Here is a 24,003-nt window from a genome sequence, read left to right on the forward strand (position 1 = left end):
CAAAGTTTTTTTTTAAAATATAGGTAATTCTGAACGTACCGACATAAGACATTTGGGTTTCATGGTGATATGGCAAGAGTGTATACAGGGTGTTTGGTAAATAATGACGACCCATGCTACTTTGATCTGATAAACACAATGCTGAAGTATAATGACGAAATTAAATTATAAAAATTTCCATACAAAATTTAAAAAAAAAACATATGTCACAGTTTTCATGACCCTGACGTGCCCTAACTCACTGAGATCGTTGGCCATCTTTAGATAGGCCGAGGCCAACGATCTCAGTGAGTTAGGGCACATTAGGGCCATGAAAACTTGGTCATAAAAAAAAATTAAAATTTTGTATGGAAATTTTTATAATTTTATTTCGTAATTTTACTTCAGCATTGTATTTATCAGATCAAAGAAGTATGGGTACGTGTCGTCATTATATACTAATTACCAAGCACCCTGTATATCTTATTAACTATAATAAATAATTATTATTATTCGATAGTGATTCGATAATAGGTAGGTGTCTATAATAAGTCCTATTATACTTTTTATACGGAATACTCAAAAATTTTCAAAGATATGTGGATGTTTCCTTACTTTGATATGTTAGTACGAATACTACGGGATTTTTCAAAATTCTTTATAGGCACACGCTTGACCACAAATCACAATCACACCTGATGGATAGTGATGATGTGGCCTAAGATGGGACGCGTTTACCTAGGACATGCGTATTCAGTATTCACTCTTGTTCTAAAGATACCCGTACTGTAATTGGTAGGTATGGTGAAAATTCGAGTTAACCTGATATTTTTGGTTTATTCTTCATCGTCGGTTTCACAGCAGCCAGGCCAGCAGCAACCCTCGCTTCCATCAGGTCTGGTGCAGAACAGCAAGGTCTCCAACTTGGAGACGGGCCTGGGTTCGATGCCGTGGAAGTCACGAAGATCATCCGCTGGGAACCATGCGCGTTCTTCGTCGTCTATTATTGGGATTCCGAAGTATCTGAAACATTAAATGAAGTTAAAAGAAGTCATTTTAGCCCTTGGTCGCTAACTCAATAAGAAAGCTCAGTAGCACGATTCCGTAAAACTTGCATCAATCATTATTACAATCCCAATTGTTGTTACTGGCTAAATTCATGCTATTCTTGTTGCAACAATGTATTGTTGTAGCCAATAGTGAGCGATCGTCAACCAATCAGAGGTGACGAGTAACGAGTTCACTTCATGGTGATCATATATACCTGAAAATAGCCAATCCAGGAATCCACAGCACCGAAGCAAGTATCAGCACAAGCACCAACAGCACCGCCCATATCGGCCAAGGTTTCTTCACCGTATCGCCCTCAGAAGCAATCCAGGCCTCGTAACTGGAGCCTTCCATGGCCAACTCGACGAATGAGGACACCAGGATGGAGAGCATGGCCAAAGGTGAAAGGTACTTCCAGCAAATCATCCAGTATATGCCTGGACGTTGACCCGTCATGAGTTCTATGTCGTCGGCAAATCTGTAAAGACAATATCATCATCGTCATTTCAGCCTACGGACGACCATTATTAAGCTACCTTTCCCGACAATATTTCAAAAAAATTACTGGTCTCTGATCATCTAGGCACAGCGTCAAAAAAGTCAAATAATTATAACATTTTTAACCCCGACCCAAAAAGAGGGGTGTTATAAGTTTGACGTCTGTATCTGTGTATCTGTCTGTGGCATCGTAGCTCCTAAACTGATGAACGGATTTTAATTTAGTTTTTTTTTTGTTTGAAAGGTGGCTTGATCGAGAGTGTTCTTAGCTATAATCCAAGAAAATCATCAAAAAGTTGTCAGCTCTTTTCTAGTTACTGTAACCTTCACTTGTCGGGTTTGTAATGAATTTTTAATTTACACTTGTAGGTATTCAAAATAGGTACAAGTACCTATACGTAGCTCACTTTTTAAAGGTCTTAAATCACTAAAATAAGTATAAGTAGGAGGTCCTAGATTACATTAATTGATTGCCGGCTTGGTCTTTGTGGGTTTTAACTAACAAATTCCCACGAGATATGTAAAAAAACCTAAATGAATACGTATTTCCAGTAATTTATTATATTTCTTGCCCAATTTCGTTCCCGCAAATTCACAGCTGTATTACATAAAATTCAATGGATACCAATTTGCATAAAGCTTTAACACCGAATAAACAGCTCGATACGTTTATTCAGTTACTTACAACGTGCTTACAATAAAACGGGGGTTGGGTTTGCCGTTAATGAAATCCTACCCTTTTCAACAGAAATAAACTCATTTTGCGGAGTTTGCAAGATTGAAACACAAATATTCGTTTCTGAATGTGAGGAGAAAATTGATTTTGCTTTTTTATAATCCACTGCTTTTCCTTTTAATCCATACTTATGAAATACTACTTACATATATAAATTAAGTAATATTAGGTACTTAATTTATGTCTTTATCTTAATATCTAAAAAGAAATGTCTTGAGCTAGAAAGTCCGCTTCCATCTTAAACTGCATTATCAGTAACCAGTTGGCTAACTTTAATATTTGTATCTTTATATAAAAACCGGCCAGTCAGGCTCGCGCACTGAGGGTTCCGTACTCGGGTATTTTTTTCAACATTTTGCACGTAAAATCAAAAACTATTATACATAAAAATAAATAAAAATCTGTTTTGCATGATTCTAGGTCAACGGGAAGTACCCTATAGGTTTCTTGACAAACACGACGGACGGACGGACGGACGGACGGACGGACGGACGGACGGACAGACAGACAGACAGATAACAAAGTGATCCTATAAGGGTTTTTTTCCTTTTGAGGTACGGAACCCTAAAAATATGAAAATAGGTACTAATTATAACAAATACAGTTATACGCACCTTTTCACACCATACACGTAAGCGATCCCAATGCATTCAAAGAACGCTATGATCAGCAACGGGAAATTCCCGCTATACATATCGAACAGCAAGAAGATATAGCTTCCGGAACCATGCGCGAATGCCATAGACAACAGGCAACAGATCAGGCATAGTCCTCCAGTCAGATACTCCTTACGAAGGTTCGGGAACAGCTTCATGTCAACGATAGAAGTCACCACGCCTTCCAAAGTTCCGAATTGTGAATCGATGCCCAGCGTGAAGAGCATGAGGAAGAATAGGACGGACCAGAACTGGGCGCCAGGGAACTGGTTGATCGCTTCTGTGAAGATTATGAACGCTAGGCCGGTCCCTGATGCGGTCTGTGGATAAAAGATTCCGTTTTGTCATCATTATCATTAATGCACCGGATCTCTTCTCAAATAGAAAAGGGTTTGGCAGATTTCACATACCCACAACATTAAATGCAGGTTTCCTCGCGATGTTTTCCTTCACCAAAGCAAGTGATGTTTTTGCCTAAAACGCACATAACTACGAAAAGTTAGTTCGTGAACTTTGCTAGCACGCTCTACGCTGCATCATTTTAATTGTGGTTATATGCCTCTACACAGATCGAACAAAAGTCCAAGATAATAGTAACATTTTATACTCACATTATCTAGTTCCTTCTGCAAATCGCATTCAGGCAAGGTCGGCATCACCAACGTCGTCAAATTGCCGTTCAAATCCACAGTCACATTCTGCCCCGCCTCAGGAAATACCATCGACCTATACCCTGATCCAAACACCTCTCGTAGCGTCTCGTTTCTCAATTCAAGGCACTTCTCATAGACCATGGTGGCTTTGAAGCCGATTATGGAGAAGACGACGATGCCCGCGAACATCGACGTCAGGCAGTTCGTCATTGACACCATGATTGCGTCCCTGTAGCAGTTGTTGTCGACTGGGTTGTATGAGCTGAACGCTATTAGACCTCCGAAGGCTAGACCTGAAAATTTCAGTAATATTTAAATATAAAAGACTTCAACCTTTGGAGGTTCGAACCTCCAAAGGAAACACGAACCCTTATAGAATCACTTTGTTGTCTGTCTGTCTGTCCGACCTGTCAAGACGCTTTTTTTAGGAACCCGTGGAGGAATCAATTTGAAATCAATTATGAAATGCTCAGGTCTACAATCCCTTAAAGCTGTGAAAAAATCGAACTTCTAAGTGAACGCAATCAAAAGATACTGCCAGTAAACAATGTATTGTGCAGTTTTTCTTCCTAAAAATATAAGTAATGTTCAAAAACTCGTGACGTTGCTAGTGATCCTTCCAAGAGCAACACAAAAAACAAAAATTAAAAAATCTGTAGATAAATTGACCCCTGCGACGCCGGGGTGGGTCGCCAGTAAGAAATAAATTACAATAGTTACCTAATGAAAAGAAGATCTGCGTGCCAGCTTCCAACCAAACCACGGGATCCAAAATCTTATGCCATTTCGGAGTAAAGAGATGTATCAGCCCATCTCCCATTCCTTTCAAAGTGATTCCTCTAAAGAAGAATATCACTAGTACAATATAAGGAAAGGTGGCTGTGACGTAGACCACTTTGCCCGAAGATGCTATGCCCTTGATCATGCACATGTAGACCAAGATCCAGGCTACTATGAGGGCAAGAGCTATTTTGTAGTTGAAGGTTTCTGGATAGTTAATGTCTTCGGATATTTGAAGGGTTGTTCGGTACCAGAAGTATTGTGTTGGGCTGCTTACCTGAAAAGATAAAATATTGTTTTATTAAGTACTTATTACTCTAGTAGAATCTCTACAGAAAACTTCTGATTCCATTTACGGTGATTCTCAGATTTGGCGCAAATCACATATCAGGTCAAATAAAAAAATAATGAATGGAGTTACAGATGAGAATTGCATTACAAAAGAACTCTTGTATATTCAGCTACGGGTGCCCCAAAATTCAAAATTGTAACTACAAAGGTTACTTCAGAAATAATATTTTTGATATTAAAAACTCACCTCCTTCTGCGGGTAAAACAGGAGTCTCAGGAAAAATCGCTATGATTTTCAAAGAAGACGGTTTTAAACGAGCTCGAGTTTTTCACATATTATTATATACATACTGAGAAGCAATTAAAATGCATTTTTACACGTACGAATCATTTAATTACGTCATAAAAAAATAACAAATGTTTGGCACAGAAAAAAAGTCATTACCTGCAACTGAGATGGCACCTCCAAAATATCCTTCTAGTATACATATTGCCATCCGTTCTCCCCTGCCCCGTACTAAGCCATAATCGGTCTATCTAGGCATGTTGTGGAAAGTGGCCGTGCACTTGTAGAAAAAAAATTATTTACGTTTTTGGTGCCGAAAATGGTGTTTGGCACGACTTTTCACTCTTTACCTTCAACATCATTTTAGGGTAAGTAATTAGTTTTTCTTAATAATTTTATCTTCTTTCATGTACTATTAACAATATAAGTATCTAGTTTGAAGTTCAAATATATTGCATTTTAAAATACGACGTTAGACAATTAAAACTGCCAAAACCTCACTTACGCTCTATCATTACCGTAATTTTGTTAAATTAAGGTAATGATGTTGAATTGAAGGAGGTGATCAATTTTTCAGGAAATAATGTTGTGCCAAAATTGTGTAATTTTCTTCATATCCTTTGACATTAAATCACGTGACAAAATATTAATCTTCAGTAATTCTTTAACTAATCAGTTGAATTAGTAGCCCATATTGTTACAAGCGATTTAGAAATAACTATTCGAAATCCTTGCAACTCGAGGTATTTCAGTATTAAAAATAACCATCATATATCGATTTTAGAAACTACCATAGTGAAAAGAAATAGTCAAAAAACGCGCGAAAAAAAATTAGCGCAGGCTAAAAACACAAAAAACAAACAAAAACGAAGAACTAAAGAAAGATCTAGAAAAATATGCGAAACGTAAAGAAGAATGATGGAGTCCTTTCATTCCTTCTTGGATATTAGGGCTGCAGCAGTTGTTTTCTAGGTCTTCCTACCTTTGGTTGCTGCTTTGACATGGTTCCACGAGAATTCCACTCTTTTAAGGTCTGCTTCAATGGGCCTCCTCTAGGAGTTTGTTGTTCGACCAGGTCTCATTTGACCGCCAGGCTGCCAGGTAGGCAGGTTTCAATAAATGCCACTTGAGCAACGTTTTCTTCCTCTCTTCGCAAAATATGCCCGACCAATCACAATCGCCTCAAAGCTATTTCCTTATTAACTGGGAGTTGCTGGCATTTGTACCACAAGTCCTCATTTCTGATCGTGTTAGACCAGAAAATGCGGGGAATAACACTGAAACTCTTATTGTGGAAAACCTGAATTCTGTGGATTAGCGATATAGTTGTTTCCACGTTTCACACCTGTATAAGAAGACTGAATTTACAAGCGATTCAAACAGAGAGAGCTTTAGCTTTTATAATCCAGTTATCGACATCAGCCTCGGCACCGCCGCTAGGAGAAATGATGCTACCGAGGTTATAGAACTCCTCCACCTGTTTAATTGGTTTGTCTTCTAAATAAAATGGTTCTGAAGCAGTAGAACTTATCCTCATCTTCACTGTTTTCTTTGTGGTAATCGGCAGACTAGTTAAGGAACTTTGTCTTGTAGGTATTTTGATTTGGACTTAATGTATTCGAGTCAATCTGATATGAGAACAAGGTCTTCCGCATAGTTAAGGTCTTCAAGTTGCCTACTGCTCCATGATATCCCTTTCGGACTATTGGTGACACGACGCATAACTTCGTCGATAAGCAAGATAAATAACAGTGGTGAGGAAGACATCCTTACTTAACTCTACGGATTATTTTGAGACTAAAGAAGAATAGAAAATCAAAACTCTTTGTTGACTCCAAGACAACAAAGAGTACAGAGAAAAAAAAATACTTGAAAATTAAAAAAACATATAGAAAAAATAAAAAGAAGTAAGCCGATTGAGAAAATACTGTTTAAGATAACAAGGGATTTAGAAGAAAATCATCCACAGAAAAATAATGTGCTCCTTGTGAACATACCACTCCTATAGTAATAAAAGATGTTATTTATTCGTCAAAACCTCTACAATTGACGTCAAGGGCTAGCTTTGTGTAATATACATTGTCGATGGTGTATGTCAATAATTATTAGGCTTTTGTTTCGACGGTTTGACGTGTTTTCGAATAAAATGGCGTATCGAAATGACCATGGTTATTAACTTCTTGTAGTATATTTCAGTGGCGACGAGGATGGGATTATATAAAAAACCTTTACAAGAAACTCTATCAGTTGAAACAAATAAAACGGAAGAAGTTTCCAGGAAAGCCAGGAATTCACCAAAAGTAAAAATACTTTCTGATGTACGTTTCCATTGGACTAATACTCCTTTCTTTATTAATGGCAGATTACCTCTTAAAGATAGTACGCGTACGACTGATACTGGTCATGTCTGAGAACATGCCCCAGATAACCAACCTTTCTGCATTTGATCGCCAAAATTAGGTCTCTATCTTTACCGATGCATCTTTGTCATTTTTATTTTTTGAACCCAACTTACTCGCAGTAATTTTCAGTAGCAGTTGCTTATTGCGCAGTACTTTTTTCATTTTCATGAATAATTCACGGGCAATTTCAATTCAGGTCTTTATTTCAGAATCTGGATCCCATTCTTCATTTACCCATGTATCAAGATATTTGTGCATTGAAACTCTTTCGAGTGTTGTACATGTGAGAGTTCTTATTGAGGTTTGTTGCGGTTTTCTTGATACTGTACATAAACTTAGTCTTTGAGAGATTCATGCTTAAACCCGACTTTCTGCTACATTTATAAACGCTATCTATTATTTTCTAAAGATCTTGGGAACTAGAAGCTAAAAAAACAGTATCATCAGCGTATCTAATATTATTTATATTTATTTGTTTACCTTGACATCCCATTCCTTATTTTCCAATGCTTCTGAGATGATAGCGTCTCAGTATAAGTTGAACAGAAGCGGAGATAAGATGTGTCCTTGTCATACCCTATGGCCTACCGCTACTTCATCTGTTTCCTCAACTTCAACTATTACTGTCCCAGTCTGCCACCAGTAAGGGTTCTTAATGATCTTTATTTCCTTGCCAACGAGTTCAACATACTGCAAACAACGAATAAGTACCACTTGATGTACACGGTCAAAGGCTTTTCATAATCAATGAAGGAAATTCAAACATCAGTTTGCATGTCTCTATATTTTTGGACTAGTACGTTTATAGCAAATAATGCTTCTCAGGTTCCAACACCAAATCTAAATCCAAACTGACTCTCATTGAAGTAGTTGTCACATTTATTTCTAATCCCTTAAGAGCTGATAAGTAGAAACATCTTTGGAACATGACTCATGAGGCTGATAGTGCGGTATTCATTGCATGTCTTAACATTCCCAAGATGTTGCAATGATTCCTTGACATGTGTCTGCGAACATTTTATTTTCTATAAATCGTTTTACAAATTCTTTTTGACTTCAGGGTCCAAAATTGGTATAACTTTATCATCAACTAAAATGTTTATATACGACACCCTTCGCAGGTCTATCATTTCTATGCAAATTAAAATAATCATGTTTTCGCTCATACTGTTCTATCACCAAACATTTGTTTTCGTGATAATATGCTCTCGCAGCATGATTATTTTATACATTTCAAGTAAAATTTATAGGTGATGATATGTCTGGAATAATATTTTTGTTAAAGTTTGCAATATTTCCGTTATTGATTCTGTTTACTTGAGTAATAAGATGAAGAAATACGTTCTTTTTTGAAAATGAAATATTGCTTCATTACCATCACATAAACATCAACGCCTTCTCCACCAAAATCATTACCAGCACACTAGAAATCATTACCTTCAGTAACTGAAAATTTCAAATGCATATATCTCTGAAATTCATGGGTGCAATTTGATATAACTTGGTCATTCTTTTTAATTTCACCTATATTTTAGTTTAGTTCAGCAATTTTCACAATTTAAAAAATTCTCTTATTTTCTCCGATTTGCGCCAAATCAGAGAAGTACCCTTTAAAGCTCAGTCTATGGCCGTGGCTAGTTAGTTACCTATCTACCAGTGAAAGCCGTGCCAAATTGCTATATCCCTTCCAAGTTAGCCCGCTTCCATATTAGATTGTATCATTATTTACCAGCAGGTGAGATCGTAGTCAAAGGCTAAATTGAAACCGATTTTTTTATCGTACAGCACTTACTGTACAAAGATTATAATCTGGCTATGAGTAAAGCTGATGAGTAATACTATATTAACGTATTTATACTTAGATAAAAATACAAGTATAAATTAATAAAAATTTATGAAACCCCCTACAAATGAAGGTTACAGTAACTAGAAAAGCGCTGATAAATAACTTTCAAACGGCTGAACCGATTTTATTGGATTATAGCTAAGAACACTCCAGATCAAGCCACCTTTCAAACAAAAAAAAAACTAAATTAAAATCGATTCATTAGTTTAGGAGCTACGATGCCACAGACAGATACGCAGATACACAGATATATACGTCAAACTTATAACACCCCCTTTTTGGGTCCCGGGGGTTAAAAATTGCAGTGACGTAGAGTTTTTAGTCAAGAGTTTTTACTGGAAGACACTTTGTTATTGTGTTCTTTAAACTTGTAACAGAATAAAAAATCTCAAACAAGTAATACACCTATAATGTTAATAAAACGACCTAAATAAAACAATCAAATCAGTTTATTATGAGAGGGTTATAAAACATCGTAAAGAGTAATTTTCCAGTACGTTTAACTCAAACGGACCCTACGTGACAATCGCGACATCATTTTGTTTTCACAATTTAATAAAGCGGGACTGTTCACTCCAGTTGAACAAACAAGACGGCCAACGGGTCTGAGTCTCCGGTAGTAAATGGCTGAGTCAATACCCCTCTTTTAGCGTTACTTATTAATTCTTGTGGAATAAACTACATCTCTCCTATAGGAAAGTTAATATTTTCACATAAACTTTTTTTAAGATGCCACATAGCGTCTGATTTAGAGAAGGTATGGGTTTAATTAAACTACCATACCCAGCTGCCACGTTAGCCGGCTTCCATCTTAGACGGCATCTTCACTTATATTACCAACTAGCTGTGCCCGCGACTTAGTTCGCGTGGAATAGTGACTTATCGGGCAGCATAGTGCGTAGGTACTCTGTACGTTAAAAATGTTCGCCGTGATTCTTTAAATTGACATAACTTTTTTAGTTATGAACCGATTGACATGAAATAAACACTAAATGTTAAGTGAAGCTTACTACAATATATTAGTGAAACCCGTATCTAAATCGAATCAGCCGTTTCTGATATTAGCGTGCACAAACACACAGACGAACAGACAAACAGACAAAAAGAAAATTAATTACAATTTCGGGTTCAGCATCGATATAATAACAATCCCTGCTACTTTTTTTTAATATATTTCCACTGTACAGACACCACTTTTCTACAATTTTATTATATTATGTATAGATTAAGATCGCAGACAGGGGATTATTAGGGCTTAGACTACCATTGTTTTGTTCTATTTAATATTGCTCGCTCGGAAAATTAATGTGTTTAAATATATAAAAGGAAAAATTAACTGACTGACTGATCTGTCAACGCACAGTTTAAGCTACTGGATGGATTAGGCAGCATATATAGATAGCTATTATAACGTAATTATCCACTAAGAAAGGATTTTTGGAAATTCAACCCCTACGGAAGTAAAATAGGGGTTACAGCTGTCGTTGATGGATCAGTCAGTCAGCTTTCCCTTTTATGATTTAGTAGATAATAATATTATATACACGCATTCATTCGCTTCGCATAAAACCCAGTATAACCACAAATGACAGGGTCCACGCATACATACTCTTATGTAATAATATTATACATAACATAACGTGTAGGTAATGTGACCGCATGACGTCATCATGGTCCATTTCTGATAAATTACATCACATAATTATTATAATATTATCGCAGTATTATGGGTGTGAGTAGTTTTTTTTTTAATAAAACGAAAACTTATTGAAATATCCTATAGGGACTATTTAAATGGCAAACAAGTGTAAATTAAAAATTTATAATACCCCCGAAAAGTGAAGGTTACAGTAACTAGAAAAGAGTTGATAACTTTCAAACGGCTGAACCGATTTTCTTGGATTATTGCTAAGAACACTTTCGATCAAGCCACCTTTCAAACAAAAAAAACTAAATTAAAATCGGTTCATTAGTTTAGGAGCTACGATGCCACAGACAGATGCACAGACACACAGATACACACGTCAAACTTATAATATGCCTCTTTTTGGGTCGGGGGTTAAAAAGCTTGGGAATGAGAACTTGCTCTAATTAATTAGATATTCCTAATTAGGATTTAGGGTTTCGTCCCTTTGGGTGCCTTTGTACTAAGCCTCCGCTGTCCATCCGTCTGTTCGTCTGTCTGTCAGCGGGTTGTATCTCATGAACCCTAATGGGTAGAGACTTGAAATTTTCACAGAGTATATGTAACGCTATTCACGCTATAACAAACAATAAATATTCAAAAGCCAAACATGTCTGGAAGTACACCACTATTTTTAACCCCCGACCCATAAAGAGGGGTGTTATAAGTTTGACGTGTGTATCTGTGTGTCTGTGTATCTGTGTATCTGTCTGTGGCACCGTAGCGCCTAAACTAATGTACCGATTTTAATTTAGTTTTTTTTGTTTGAAAGGTGGCTTGATCGAGAGTGTTCTTAGCTATAATCCAAGAAAATCGGCTCAGCCGTTTGGAAGTCATCAGCTCTTTTCTAGTTACTGTAACTTTCACTTGTCGAGGGTGTTATAAATTTTTAATTTACACTTGTTAGTGATATTATACCAATGTTTTAGCAAACAAACTATATTTCAATTTATTAAGTTTTCTACTTTGCATACTTGCAACATAAGTAAATAACAGCTATTTTAAATCTCCACATAGTTAAATTAAAACGTATAGAGCGCCTACACAAACGAAACACACGATCAATTTACTGAAGACATCACTAACCAGACTGCCAACATTTTTAGCTCTTATTACAATAAGCATATAGTTCATAATCATATACAGCTACGTTCTACGCCCACGCTACAGAATCGTAGCAGCCTACGTTCCACCTACGCGGCTACGAATATGCTACGATAGCTACAATATTTTCATACATAGATCTTGCTTAGCTCTAGGTATACTAAAAAATAAAACCGACTTCAAAAACGACAAACACTAAAAAGTAAAAAATAACTTTTGTTTAGCTACATGTGTAATGCACCTAGGTATGAAGTCGAGCGAGCATATATAAACAAAATTAGAAATCCAAGAGTGAAGCTCGCCCGACTTCATACCTAGGTGCATTACACGTGTAGCTAAACAAAAGTTATTTTTTACTTTTTAGTGTTTGTCGTTTTTGAAGTCGGTTTTATTTTTCTTTTGAAATTTTTTTATTTCACAATTTTTAGTGGCCCTACTGTACTATAATATGCTGTGCCCAGTTAAAACCCTACTGTTTACTAAGCTATTACACTGATCGCGAGCAATTTGCTCCTATCCATTGAGGAGTTCTGTTCTCCATCTCCGAAGATATTCATCAGATCTTCACCAAATTTATATGGGACCACCTGCACAGTATACCCTTTCAAACAAAAAAAAATTTTTCCAAATCGGTCCTGGGGTCTTTGAGTAATCGGGGAACATACATAAAAAATAAAAAAAAAATAAAAAAAAAAAGATCCCGACGAATTGAGAACCTCCTCCTTTTTTGGAAGTCGGTTAAAAACTTGAAAGGATTTCGTTATATTTACACTAGTTGATGCACAGCGGCTTCGCTCGAATGGGTTTTCTGAAAATCCTTTTTCCTTTCTTAGTTAACTACATACCTACATAAAACCTAGATAGGTAGATAGAACTCGGTGGATTCAGCTTTTCATTGACATAGTACGTTGACTGAAATGGAAATGGCAGTTATTTTTTGTACCGATTCGTGTGGATCGATCGAAAGTGGAGTATCTATATCTACTAATAAATAAAATTGAAGTGCCAGTCTGTTTGAACGGGCTAATCTTCGGAATGACTGAACCTATTTTGACGGGACTTTCTCAGACAACAATGATTAACCAAGGAGTAGCAGAAGCTACTATTTAAACGACTTAAAAAAATGGAGGAATTGTGTTTTTCTACCTTTGTACTCTGATATCTCCGAGATTTCTGAACAGATTTGCGTAATTCGTAAGGGATCTGACCAATCCACGCGGGCGAAGCTGCGGGCATCATCTAGTTAAGTAAATAAAAATTGTAGTAAAATACAGAGGGTGGAAATTTCCATTTACGCTGCGAACCAATTCAAAAACACCAATTATACTTGAACATCAATTTCACGCTCTCGACTTAATAACGGTAAAGGTATGAAAATTGATAATGTGATTTATATTTTGAATAGTTAATATATAGATTCTAACGAGTGGTGTAGGTGCGCTACAAAATTGCAATCAGTATGGCATTAGAATAGAATATATATTTATTTAATTTTAAAAAAAAGAATATTAGCCATTTTTAATCATGACTAACAGTCCCCTTTCCCCTCCAACTAAGCGTAAAGCTTGTGCTAGGAGTGGGTACGGCAATGTGCAACGGCTGGGGTTTGAACCGCTGACCTTTCGGAATTCAGTCCACTCCTATAACTGTTGAGCTATTGAGGCTTAGAATAGGATAGAATAGAATAGAGTGGAATGGAATGGAATGGGATAGGATGGGATGGGATGGGACGGGACGGAACGGAATAGAATATATTTTTATTCAAGTAAACTTTTACACGTGCTTTTGCATCGTCAAAATAATTTACCACTGGTTCGGAATGACTTTCCTACCAAGAAGACATTGAAATTGTGTTATGTGTATGAAGTCTTCGCAAATTACGGACTTACAAATTACGTACTTTTGCATCTTTTAGCTCTAATTCTGAAAAGTGTTGCGTTAAAACCCGGCGTTGCGCTGATAATACAAAGAGCGCGTTAAAAAAGCGTTGACGTGTGAACAGATACTTGGGAATGCATTTGTCCTATTTGAACAACCTGTTAAAAAAGCTCTCGTGCGAATGAGGCCTTACGCTAATAAATTCTTAACGCATACTTATTTGAATTTCAAGAGTCTAGCATTAATTTTATCGTTGTTTCGGCTTATTAAAGAACCCTTAATCTACTACAGACGCTATTTCACGATTTTTCCAGCTAGTCATCAATTACCATCGACGAGCCAACAGATAATAATTAATCTTAGTAAATGTCATTTTCTTCCTTCGGGCATATAGTCCTTAATCTAACCTTCGGGCCGTGACCTATCGTTATTTGATACCCTGGGAATAGGTTCTTCTGGTATTGTTATATCGCGAGATCTTAGTGAATAAGTATTTATTTTTTCTTCAATAACAATTCTGACCATCAAAAGAAGTACAATTGTGACTCATATACCTACTTATGTGACGAATAAATATGTGACGAGTAATTTTGGTCTAGAATTGGGAAATGTCTTGAAATACCTTATCACAATAGAAAACATATAAAGGAAATTTCTCTCCATCGGAAACCCGATTTTCATGGAAAATAACTCCGACTGCAAAAGCCACGGTGAATTTTCTCGAACTATCGATTTTAAATAATGGATGGAGCTGCGCTTGGGGCTTACAGACTCAATCTTTCCACTTTGAAACTCTATAAAGTACTCAAACTTAACAACTTAGATTAGTCATTCTAAGGGCCAACGCATACAGACAGAGAGTAGAGTGGATGCATTTTGATTACAACTTAAACTCGGTTTTATGTTCTTTCGCATACGGTTCAAATTCGTTTCTTGAAAATAAAAACTCATGGATCGCTTGGACGCTGCTGCCATTATACCAAAGTAAGGTTGCCTTTCCACCAGAGATGTGCTACTTTGCTATGCTGCGGTCTGTGCTAAATCCCATAAAATAGGATCGTTAATTTTCATAGCACAGCTAAGCTTGGCTTTGGTGGAAAGGGAGTCAGTGAAGCTGAGTTTTTTACATACTGCTCAGTTGAAACGAGGGATGCAAGTGGTGTAGCGAGCAAGTATAGAACCCAGCCAATGACTAAGCGTCTTTAGCTTTAGCATCGTGCATCTTCCTCGCACATTTTACACACACCGCTGCATCAGTTAGCTTTGGTGGAGATAGACACATAGTTTCATCGCCTAACTTTACCATTGCTCATAGTTTAGCTACTTCTGTAGTGTATGACCAGCCTTAATATGAAGCTTAGTATGAATTGTTATCAAGAAAGTCACCGAGCCGGGGGTGCACTCTTCTCTGACGGTATACCTTGTGCCTAAGTCTGTAGTATGAGTATAAGCTTCTTAGTATGTAGACTCTTTTAAAATAAAAGGACTCGGTATAAATATTACTAGCTGATGCCCGCGACTTTCTTCTCGTAGATTTTAGTTACTAAAAATCCAATGGGAACTCGTTGAATTTCCGAGATATAAATTTGATATCACTCTCCAGGTTTTTATTTATATCCATGTAAAAAATCAAGTGGACCCGTTGCTCTGTTGCGGTGTGTTAAAGAACAAACCAACAACAAACATTCTTTTGCATTTATAATAATATTATGGGTAATGATTCAGCTAAGAAAACTTTCCGAAGTTTGTTTTGGTTAGTCTTTCTGCGTCTTACTTGTAATAATCATATAACGGAAGGTGCCTTTTCTATTATGGTGGAAATTTTCTTGGGCTATAATGCGGAGGGCACCCAGATCCTTCCGCACCCACGCCCAACTCAACTTTAGAGTAAAGTATGAAGCGATTATTATTGAATGTTAGCGAAAGCACTCAAGTAGAAAAGACTTCAAAACGAACTTCAAAAGTTCAAACCCTTACTGTCTTTAGAAGCAAAATTAACACGTTATCTCAGATGATACAACGTTGAGGGTGACCATTAATTCTTATAAAATATCAAGAGTAACCTTTTATCTTTTGATTTGCTTTTAAAAAGCTTTCCATAAAGAGTATTTTAATTTTAATCGACGATTTTTAAAGTTACCTACTTACTAACAATAAATAAACCACACATAAAATTAAGACGCAATGTCAAAGTTTGAACCCAAACCTTGAAGTCTTCTAACTTTCATACTTAAGTTTACTTATGTTTTAAGCGATGTGTTTTCTTGCACGAAGTTATTATTATGAAAGCATGTTAAGTAAGTATTTATTATTGTTGTTTACGGAGATATAATGTATCTGCCTATAATCTATAATGTATCTTATGTCATGGGCTTAAGCGAGCATATTTTAACCCCTGACACAAAAAGAGGGGTGTTATAAGTTTGACGTGTGTATCTGTCTGTGGCATTGTAGCTCCTAAACGAATGAAACGATTTTAATTTAGTTTTTTTGTTTGAAAGGTGGCTTATAGAGAGTGTTCTTAGTTATAATCGAAGAAAATCGATTCAGCCGTTTGAAAGTTATCAGCTCTTTTCTAGTTTTCTTATAGAGGTTTTTGTGTCGGGAGTTTTTAAATTTTGCGTTATATAAGAGTTTATTCTAAATCATTCAATTTTTTACAGAAGTGCCTGAATAAATGATAAAAAACTTAATTCTTTATTTTAGATTAACACTGTCCCAAGATAGTAAAACGCGTGGTGCACGTAATAATCGACCCGTGTGGTTCAATCCCTCTCAAGGGAGAGCCCTCGGGCCCCGCACTCAAGAGGAAAAGAAGCTTTCTCTCTTTGTTTTATGTTTTATTTGTGCTTACGAGTGTCTTTTTTAACCCCCGACCCAAAAAGAGGGGTGTTATAAGTTTGACGTGTGTATCTGTGTATCTGTGTGTCTGTGTATCTGTGTATCTGTGTATCTGTGTATCTGTCTGTGGCATCGTAGCGCCTAAACGAATGAACCGATTTTAATTTAGTTTTTTTTTGTTTGAAAGGTGGCTTGATCGAGAGTGTTCTTAGCTATAATCCAAAAAATTTGGTTCAGCCGTTTAAAAGTTATCAGCTATTTTCTAGTTTTCTTGTAGAAAACAAGGTTAGATAACCCTTAGGTTCATAATATTCAAGTGTCAATTGACAAATGACAATGATTGATTTGTCAAGTTGTCAAGATGGACGTTGCCTAGATATACATAATTATTTATTTGAAAATGATTTGTCGGGGGTGTTGAAAATTTTTAATTTACACTTGTTATTACGGATAAGTTTATCTTATTAGAAATGATTTTATCTATAAGATCTTATCACACTAATATTATTATTAAGGCGAAGTTTGTATGTGTGTCTATGTTTGTTACTCTTTCCTACAAAACCTACTGGATTTGTAGGAAAGAGTAACCTAGATTTCGCTGAAATTTAGAATGGAGATATATTATACTCTGGATTAACACATATAAGCTACTTTTTATCCCAGAAAATCAAAGAGTTCCAACGAAATTTTAATATAAAACAGTGGATATAATAAAACCTATATCCACGTGAACGAAGCCGCGGGTATCAACTATAGTACATATATAAAAGAATGAACTGATTGACTAACATCTCAAATATTGGATTGGTTTCTCCATAGCTTACAATTCCCAGAAATTCTAGTTTTATAAAGGTACAAATCTTTATTAGTTTTCAAAGGTAGAGTAATTTTCGGAGAACGTTATATAAATACTTAGAGTCATTCAACACAATATTTTTAACCCCCGACCCAAAAAGAGGGGTGTTATAAGTTTGACGTGTGTATCTGTGTATCTGTCTGTGGCATCGTAGCGCCTAAACGAATGAACCGATTTTAATTTTTTTTTTTTAGCAAGAAACAGTTAAAAATTATTTTGCTATAATCCGCCAACAGAAAAAATCTGTATGGTCAAACATGCAGTTACAAGCTAAGCACCGCTTACCTCCCCAACCAAGCAATAAAGCCAAGTTCCCAAGCAAGCACTGCCACCACCATTCACATGCACCACCACACAAGACTTTTCCACTACTCTCGACGCACGTTTCGCCCCGACACCGGAGCATCCTCTCCTGAGGATGCTCCGGTGTCGGGTACAGATTTTTTCTGTTGGCGGATTATAGCAAAATAATTTTTAACTGTTTCTTGCTAAACATGAACTTCCGCAAAGTAACGCCTGATTCTATCCAATATTTATTTTTTTTGTTTGAAAGATGGCTTGATCGAGAGTGTTCTTAGCTATAATCCAAGAATATCGGTTCAGCCGTTTGAAAGTTATTAGCTATTTTCTAGTTACTGTAACCTTCACTTGTCGGAGGTGTTATAAATTTTTAACTGTCCGCTTTACAAATGACACACATGGATTTAGGTTTCTAAAAATCTCGAGGGATCTCTTTGATCGAATGGTCCCCTAAAACATCCCTTATCTGGACTATATGAGTTCGAGTGAGAGAGATATCCTATAGGCCACTTCTCACACTCCATTCCTTAATTCATTTTGAGCACTAACTAGACAGTATACCTTCTTATTCAGAGTTCCTAACTTACTCAGCGAAATTACATTCCATTTCAAGCTAAAGTTACGAAGAAAATGTCCCAAGCAGACTTTAGGGTGAGTTTTTTACTAAAATTACGTCTGAACTTAGCCCTAAGTGGTTTACAAGTTTTTGTGGTAACAAAACCTTACGTAACGTATTATATTATTAGAAACCTAACAGTGCTAATATTTAAGTACACTTTCCTGAATCCTACTTCAGTAGGATTTCTTTTGGAGTAGTGTTTATTTAAAAAAAAAAAACGGAATCCTAAAAGACACTTGTATATTGAAGCTACGGGCACGAAGTTAGGTATAAAATCTGCTCATATTTTGAGCTAAACTAGGTTTTGGCTGGATTATGACTTATTAAATTCTTAAAACATAAATTAAGTCTTATAAGTTCTCCCAAGTTAGAATGGAACTTTTCCTTTAATACAACTTCAAAAGGAAGCCTTAAGAGCTATCGCCCACGCCGATTTTTGCAGCGATACGATAGCGATGCATTTGACGATTCAAAAGTACCCATGTACTTACTTGTAAGAGTTATTTGAGTAAAACGATGTGCTATCCAGGATTTCTAACTCTATTCCGAATTTCAGCCGAATCCATTCAGTAGTTTTAGCGTGAAAGAGTAACAAACACACACATACATACACACAAACTTTCGCCTTTATAAAATTTAGTGTGAAGTGTGATACTGATAAGGTACCTATATCATTAGTAGCAAACTTAATTTTCTTCTTATTTTTAACCCCTGACCCAAAAAGAGGAGTGTTATAAGTTTGACGTGTGTATCTGTATGTCTGTGTATCTGTCTGTGGTATCGTAGCTCCTAAACGAATGAACCGATTTTAATTTAATTTTTTTGTTTGAAAGGTGGCTTGATCGAGAGTGTTCTCAGACATAGTCGAAGAAAATCGGTTCAGACGTTTGAAAGTTATCAGCACTTATCGAGGTTTTTGTGTCGGTGGTTTTTTTTAATTTTCAGTTATGTTTGATGGCACAAACTTAATTTTGCAGGGTGTCAACGGGACTCTTCGGATCACATAGGGTCTTACTAAGACTTCGCTGTTCGCTTTTATTTATTTATAAGTTTAAACAATTTTATTGCTAGCCTTCATATTACAAATATAAATATAGGCATAAATATAAAAAATTTTATTTTTGCAGAGTGTAGATCTTGCGGCAGTGTGAGATTTCCTTCATAATTTTAGAATCTTATTTCGTTTTCTTATTGCGTCACAAGCAGATTATTTACTCATCTCAAAGCTATTATGAGATTAAATCTACGAGAGATAAATCGTGATCAATATTCTTGGTTTAGACATTTAGGGTCTTTAACTTGTTATTTAAACTGATGAATATGCAATGGAATAGAATAGAATAGAATAGATTTTTATTCAAATAAACTTTTACGTGCTTTTGAATCGTCAAAATAATTTACCACTGATCCAGAATGCCGTTCCTACCGAGAAGAACCAGCAAGAAACTCGGCGGTTGCTCTTTTCAACGGTTCAATTTACAATAATATACCGTACTATACAAGCAATAGCAGCCCCGCGAATTGCTGGAGCGAGTCAAATCCATGTATAATATGCTTTTTTGAGGAGCATACTTTTAACTTTTTACACAAGTTTAACAAGTGTACCTAAATTAAAAATTTATACCACCCCCGACAAGTGGATGTTACAGTAACTAGAAAAGAGCTGATAACTTTCAAACGGCTGAACCGATTTTTTTGGATTATAGCTAAGAACACTCTCGATCAAGCCACCTTTCAGACAAAAAAAAAAAACTAAATTAAGTTTAGGAGCTACGATGCCACAGACAGATACACAGATACACACGTCAAACTTATAACACCCTCTTTTTGGGTCGGGGGTTGAAAATCATAAGTTACACTTTCTCACCATAAACCTCGCAGATAAATTAAATGCTAGGTCTCCAATCTACATGAGCAAACTACGAACATGATATACGTTCAATTCATTTATGCAAATTCATATGAGCGGATGCAAAATCCAGTATTACTATGCTCTGAAACTCTAATAATATGATGCTTACATATCGAGCGTTGTAATTTCGTGATATTTCTGACATAAGAAGGATCTCCCAGTATTTCAGGCATATTTAACAAACGCATTTTCTAGTATTTCAGGCATATCAAAGAAAGACATGTAATAATTAATTTAACAAACACGTTTTCTAGTATTGAGGTACCTATGTTATTAAAAGGCTTATTTAACCAACGAGTTTTTCAATATTTCAGACATAATATAGAAAGATACATTTGAAGAACATATTTTCCAAACATTTCGGGCAAAGTAAAAAAAGTGTTATTATACAAACGAGTTTTCCAATATTTCAGGCATGATGAATGTAGTAAACGTAAATTTCAATATTTCTAGCATAGCAGGTATTTCCCAAACGAGTTTGCAAAAATTCCAGACATATTTATGAACAAGTGTAAATTAAAAATTTATAACACCCCCGACAAGTGAAGGTTACAGTAACTAGAAAAGAGCTGATAACTTTCAAACGGCTGAACCAATTTTCTTGGATTATAGCTAAGAACACTTTCGGTCAAGCCACCTTTCAAACAAAAAAAACTAAATTTAAATCGGTTCATTAGTTTAGGAGCTACGATACCACAGACAGATACACAGATACACAGATACACACGTCAAACTTATAACACCCCTCTTTTTGGGTCGGGGGTTAAAAAAAGATAGAGATCACTATAGTGATAAGGTCGCCCTTTGTTTATAAATGTATCCTGTATTTTATTCTTTGTCATAGTTTTAAGCAATACAGTGCTTTGAATAATAGAAAAAAAACGAGTTTTCAATGTAAGTACTAGGCATACTTACAGCACACTCCGGTTCAGTGGTATAGGATCCATTGCGGAAGTACTTCCTCGGACACTCGGACCACGGAAGCTCAGCCTGGAAGCTTTGAACGAAGTAGAACAGGCACCACGCGATTATAGAGTTATAGTACAAAGCCACGTTGAACGACACCACGGCCGAGCTGATCCCTATACCGCCCAAATACGGAGAAACCTGATGCCAAACTCCAATAGCACCCTTCCTCAAACGCTGACCGATCGCGAGCTCCAAATAAAATATTGGTATCCCTTCAATTGCAAGCATAACAAAGTACGGGATAAGAAACGCTCCACCCCCATTCTTTTGGGCTAAATATGGAAACCTCCACACGTTACCCAAACCAACGGCATAACCAACGGTGGCCAGTAAGAAAGTCAGCTTGCTGTCCCAAGATTCCCTCTCGATTCCACCCCCCTCTGGTTTAATCACACCTCTTTCGTTTTCCGAACTTGCTTTGCTTGTCGGCGTTTCTGAAGACCGTCGGTTTGGGCTGGTGTCCTCGAAAGCCTGGTTTGTCGCTCCGTACATAACATGGGTGCGATGTATTGGGTGTCCATTCTCCATTGTAACTAAACGCCCTCTCAACTCTTTCATTTCCATCCGATCTAATGAACGCTGAGCGTATAAATCTCGGGAACTCTGCCTTCTCATTAAATGTGCTGTGTTCGCCATTTTCGATTATTATTAGAGTTACAGTTTCTATAATATCAATTCCAAATACTTTATCTTCTAACTTCTTATATAATCTCTAAAACGCTAATATAGTAGTCTATATTTTATTGTCTCGTTATTGTCATAACGTCTAAATCCTCAATGCGATTCGTTTTCGCTATCATGGCACATGATCGAGAATAAAACATGGCATGCAATTAAAAGGAATCCCTTTACTGTGTGTCCGAGCCGTTCGTGTATTGATTTAAATTCAAATCGGGCCATGCTTGGTTTTTTTTTTCGGCAAACGGTCCAAGGTATTGTTCACTTCACCTATAGTTATGGGTATTCACTGGTTTTTTGAGTTTTTTTACACGTTTTTGGACGAATGCCGTCCGATTCGGGTGTCGGACGTCACTGGCGGGAAACTGCCGAAACGTGGGGGTGAGAGAACCCTTTATTCGCCACGCATGCGCAAAAGGCTTTCATGAAATAGGCACTGGTAGTCAGGAATGAAAGCTTTTTGTATTCCTTTGGACATTAATCTTGTGCGGTCATATATGCTACCTACTTACTCTATACAGAGGTATATTTTCATTTCCAATAGAATTGAGATGACTAATAATTTTCTCCTACCTGTTCGACGACCTCCCTGGCATAGTACTTAGTGTGCGTTATGGTCTAATAAGGAGGTCCTGGGTATTATTTCCGAATAACACTAAAAGTCGCAGAAGAGCCAAGGTCACTGACATAGCCCAAATCCATACTAATATTATAAATGCGAAAGTGTATCCGTCTACTAGCTTTTCCCAGCCCAACAGCTTAACCTTTTTTGATAAAATTTGGTACAGAGTTAGCTTACATCCCGGGGACGGACATAGGCTACTTTTTATCCCGGAAAATCAAAGAGTTCCCGCGGGATTCCTAAAGACCCATCCACTACCGATAACCGATTTGTATGAAATTTGGTAGCGAAGTAGCTTGCGTCCCTGTAATCGAAATAGAATAGAATAGAATAGAATAGAATAGATTTTTATTCAAGTAAACTTTTACAAGTGCTTTTGAATCGTCAAATAATTTACCACTGATTCGGAATGCCGTTCCTACCGAGAAGAACCAGCAAGAAACTCGGCGGTTGCTCTTTTCAATTGTTCAATTTACATAATATTCTATACTATACAAGCAATTGCAGACCCGCGCATTGCTGGAGCGAGTCAAATCCATGCTTTTTATCATTTACATAATCTTCGATTGTGTAATATGCTTTTGCCAGGAGCATACTTTTAATGGATTTTTTAAACTTTTGTAAAGGCAAGTCTAATATTGACTGTGGAATTTTATTATAAAATATTACACTCATTTCCACAAATGACTTTGCCACTTTTCTGAGGCGGAGCGTAGGAGTTGCGAGCTTATTACGGTTTCTAGTTGGCCTGTCATGGAAATCACCGATTTTATTGTAGCTGAGGATGTTTTGTCGTACAAAAATTATATTATTGTAAATGTATTTAGAAGCTACTGTAAGAATACCTATTTCCTTAAATTTCTCTCGTAGGGAATCGCGCGGTTTTAAATTATAAATTGCGCGTATTGCCCTTTTTTGTAAAACGAAAATTTTTCCAATATCTGCCGCTTTACCCCATAGCAAGATTCCGTAAGACATGATACTGTGAAAATAGGCAAAATATACAATTTTTGCAGTTTCCACGTCAGTTATTTGTCGAATCTTTCTAACAGCGTAAGCAGCAGAGCTGAGTTTACCAGCAAGTGTTGATATATGGGCGTTCCATTGAAGCTTTGCATCTAGAGTTATCCCCAGGAACACGGTGGTCTCCTCTACTTTCAACATATCATTATTTATTATTTAATTTAATGTCATTTTTCGTCTTGGTATTGGGCAGTGCGAATTCGACACACTTGGTTTTCTTTGCATTTAAAAGCAAATTGTTAACAGTAAACCAGTGAGTGACCCGCGATATGGCTCTATTTACATCGTCAAAAGTATTCTCATTTCTATCTAATTTAAAAATCAAAGACGTATCATCAGC

At 36.5% G+C, this 24,003-nt stretch overlaps 1 protein-coding gene across 2 annotated transcripts; it reads right to left on the reverse strand.

Moving 5' to 3' along the window:
* Positions 1 to 463: 463 nt before the first annotated feature.
* On the reverse strand, positions 464 to 22,361 carry LOC123868398 (sodium-dependent neutral amino acid transporter B(0)AT3). 2 transcript variants are annotated; one of them, XM_045910910.1, is made up of 7 exons: positions 21,287 to 22,361; positions 4,293 to 4,629; positions 3,531 to 3,865; positions 2,878 to 3,239; positions 1,244 to 1,507; positions 780 to 1,002; positions 464 to 628 (listed from the first exon to the last, which is right to left on the reverse strand). In XM_045910910.1, the coding sequence occupies exons 1-6, from the start codon at positions 21,974 to 21,976 to the stop codon at positions 816 to 818; spliced, it is 2,175 nt and encodes a 724-aa protein (XP_045766866.1). In that variant the 5' UTR covers positions 21,977 to 22,361; the 3' UTR covers positions 464 to 628; positions 780 to 815. The 2 variants fall into 2 exon arrangements, with proteins under 2 accessions (XP_045766866.1, XP_045766865.1); XM_045910909.1 differs by lacking the exon at positions 464 to 628 and having other exon boundaries at positions 674 to 1,002.
* Positions 22,362 to 24,003: the final 1,642 nt, after the last annotated feature.

This window comes from Maniola jurtina, chromosome 9, assembly GCF_905333055.1.
Source record: "Maniola jurtina chromosome 9, ilManJurt1.1, whole genome shotgun sequence".
Lineage (NCBI taxonomy): Eukaryota > Metazoa > Arthropoda > Insecta > Lepidoptera > Nymphalidae > Maniola > Maniola jurtina.

Coding starts and splice junctions, on each gene's coding strand:
- LOC123868398 (XM_045910910.1), bottom strand. CDS start 21,976: ATGGCGAACACAGCACATTTAATGAGAAGGCAGAGTTCCCGAGATTTA. Junction 1,508..2,877: donor TACGTGTATGGTGTGAAAAG/GTGCGTATAACT, acceptor TTGTCTTTACAG/ATTTGCCGACGACATAGAAC. Junction 1,003..1,243: donor CCTGGATTGGCTATTTTCAG/GTATATATGATC, acceptor TTAATGTTTCAG/ATACTTCGGAATCCCAATAA.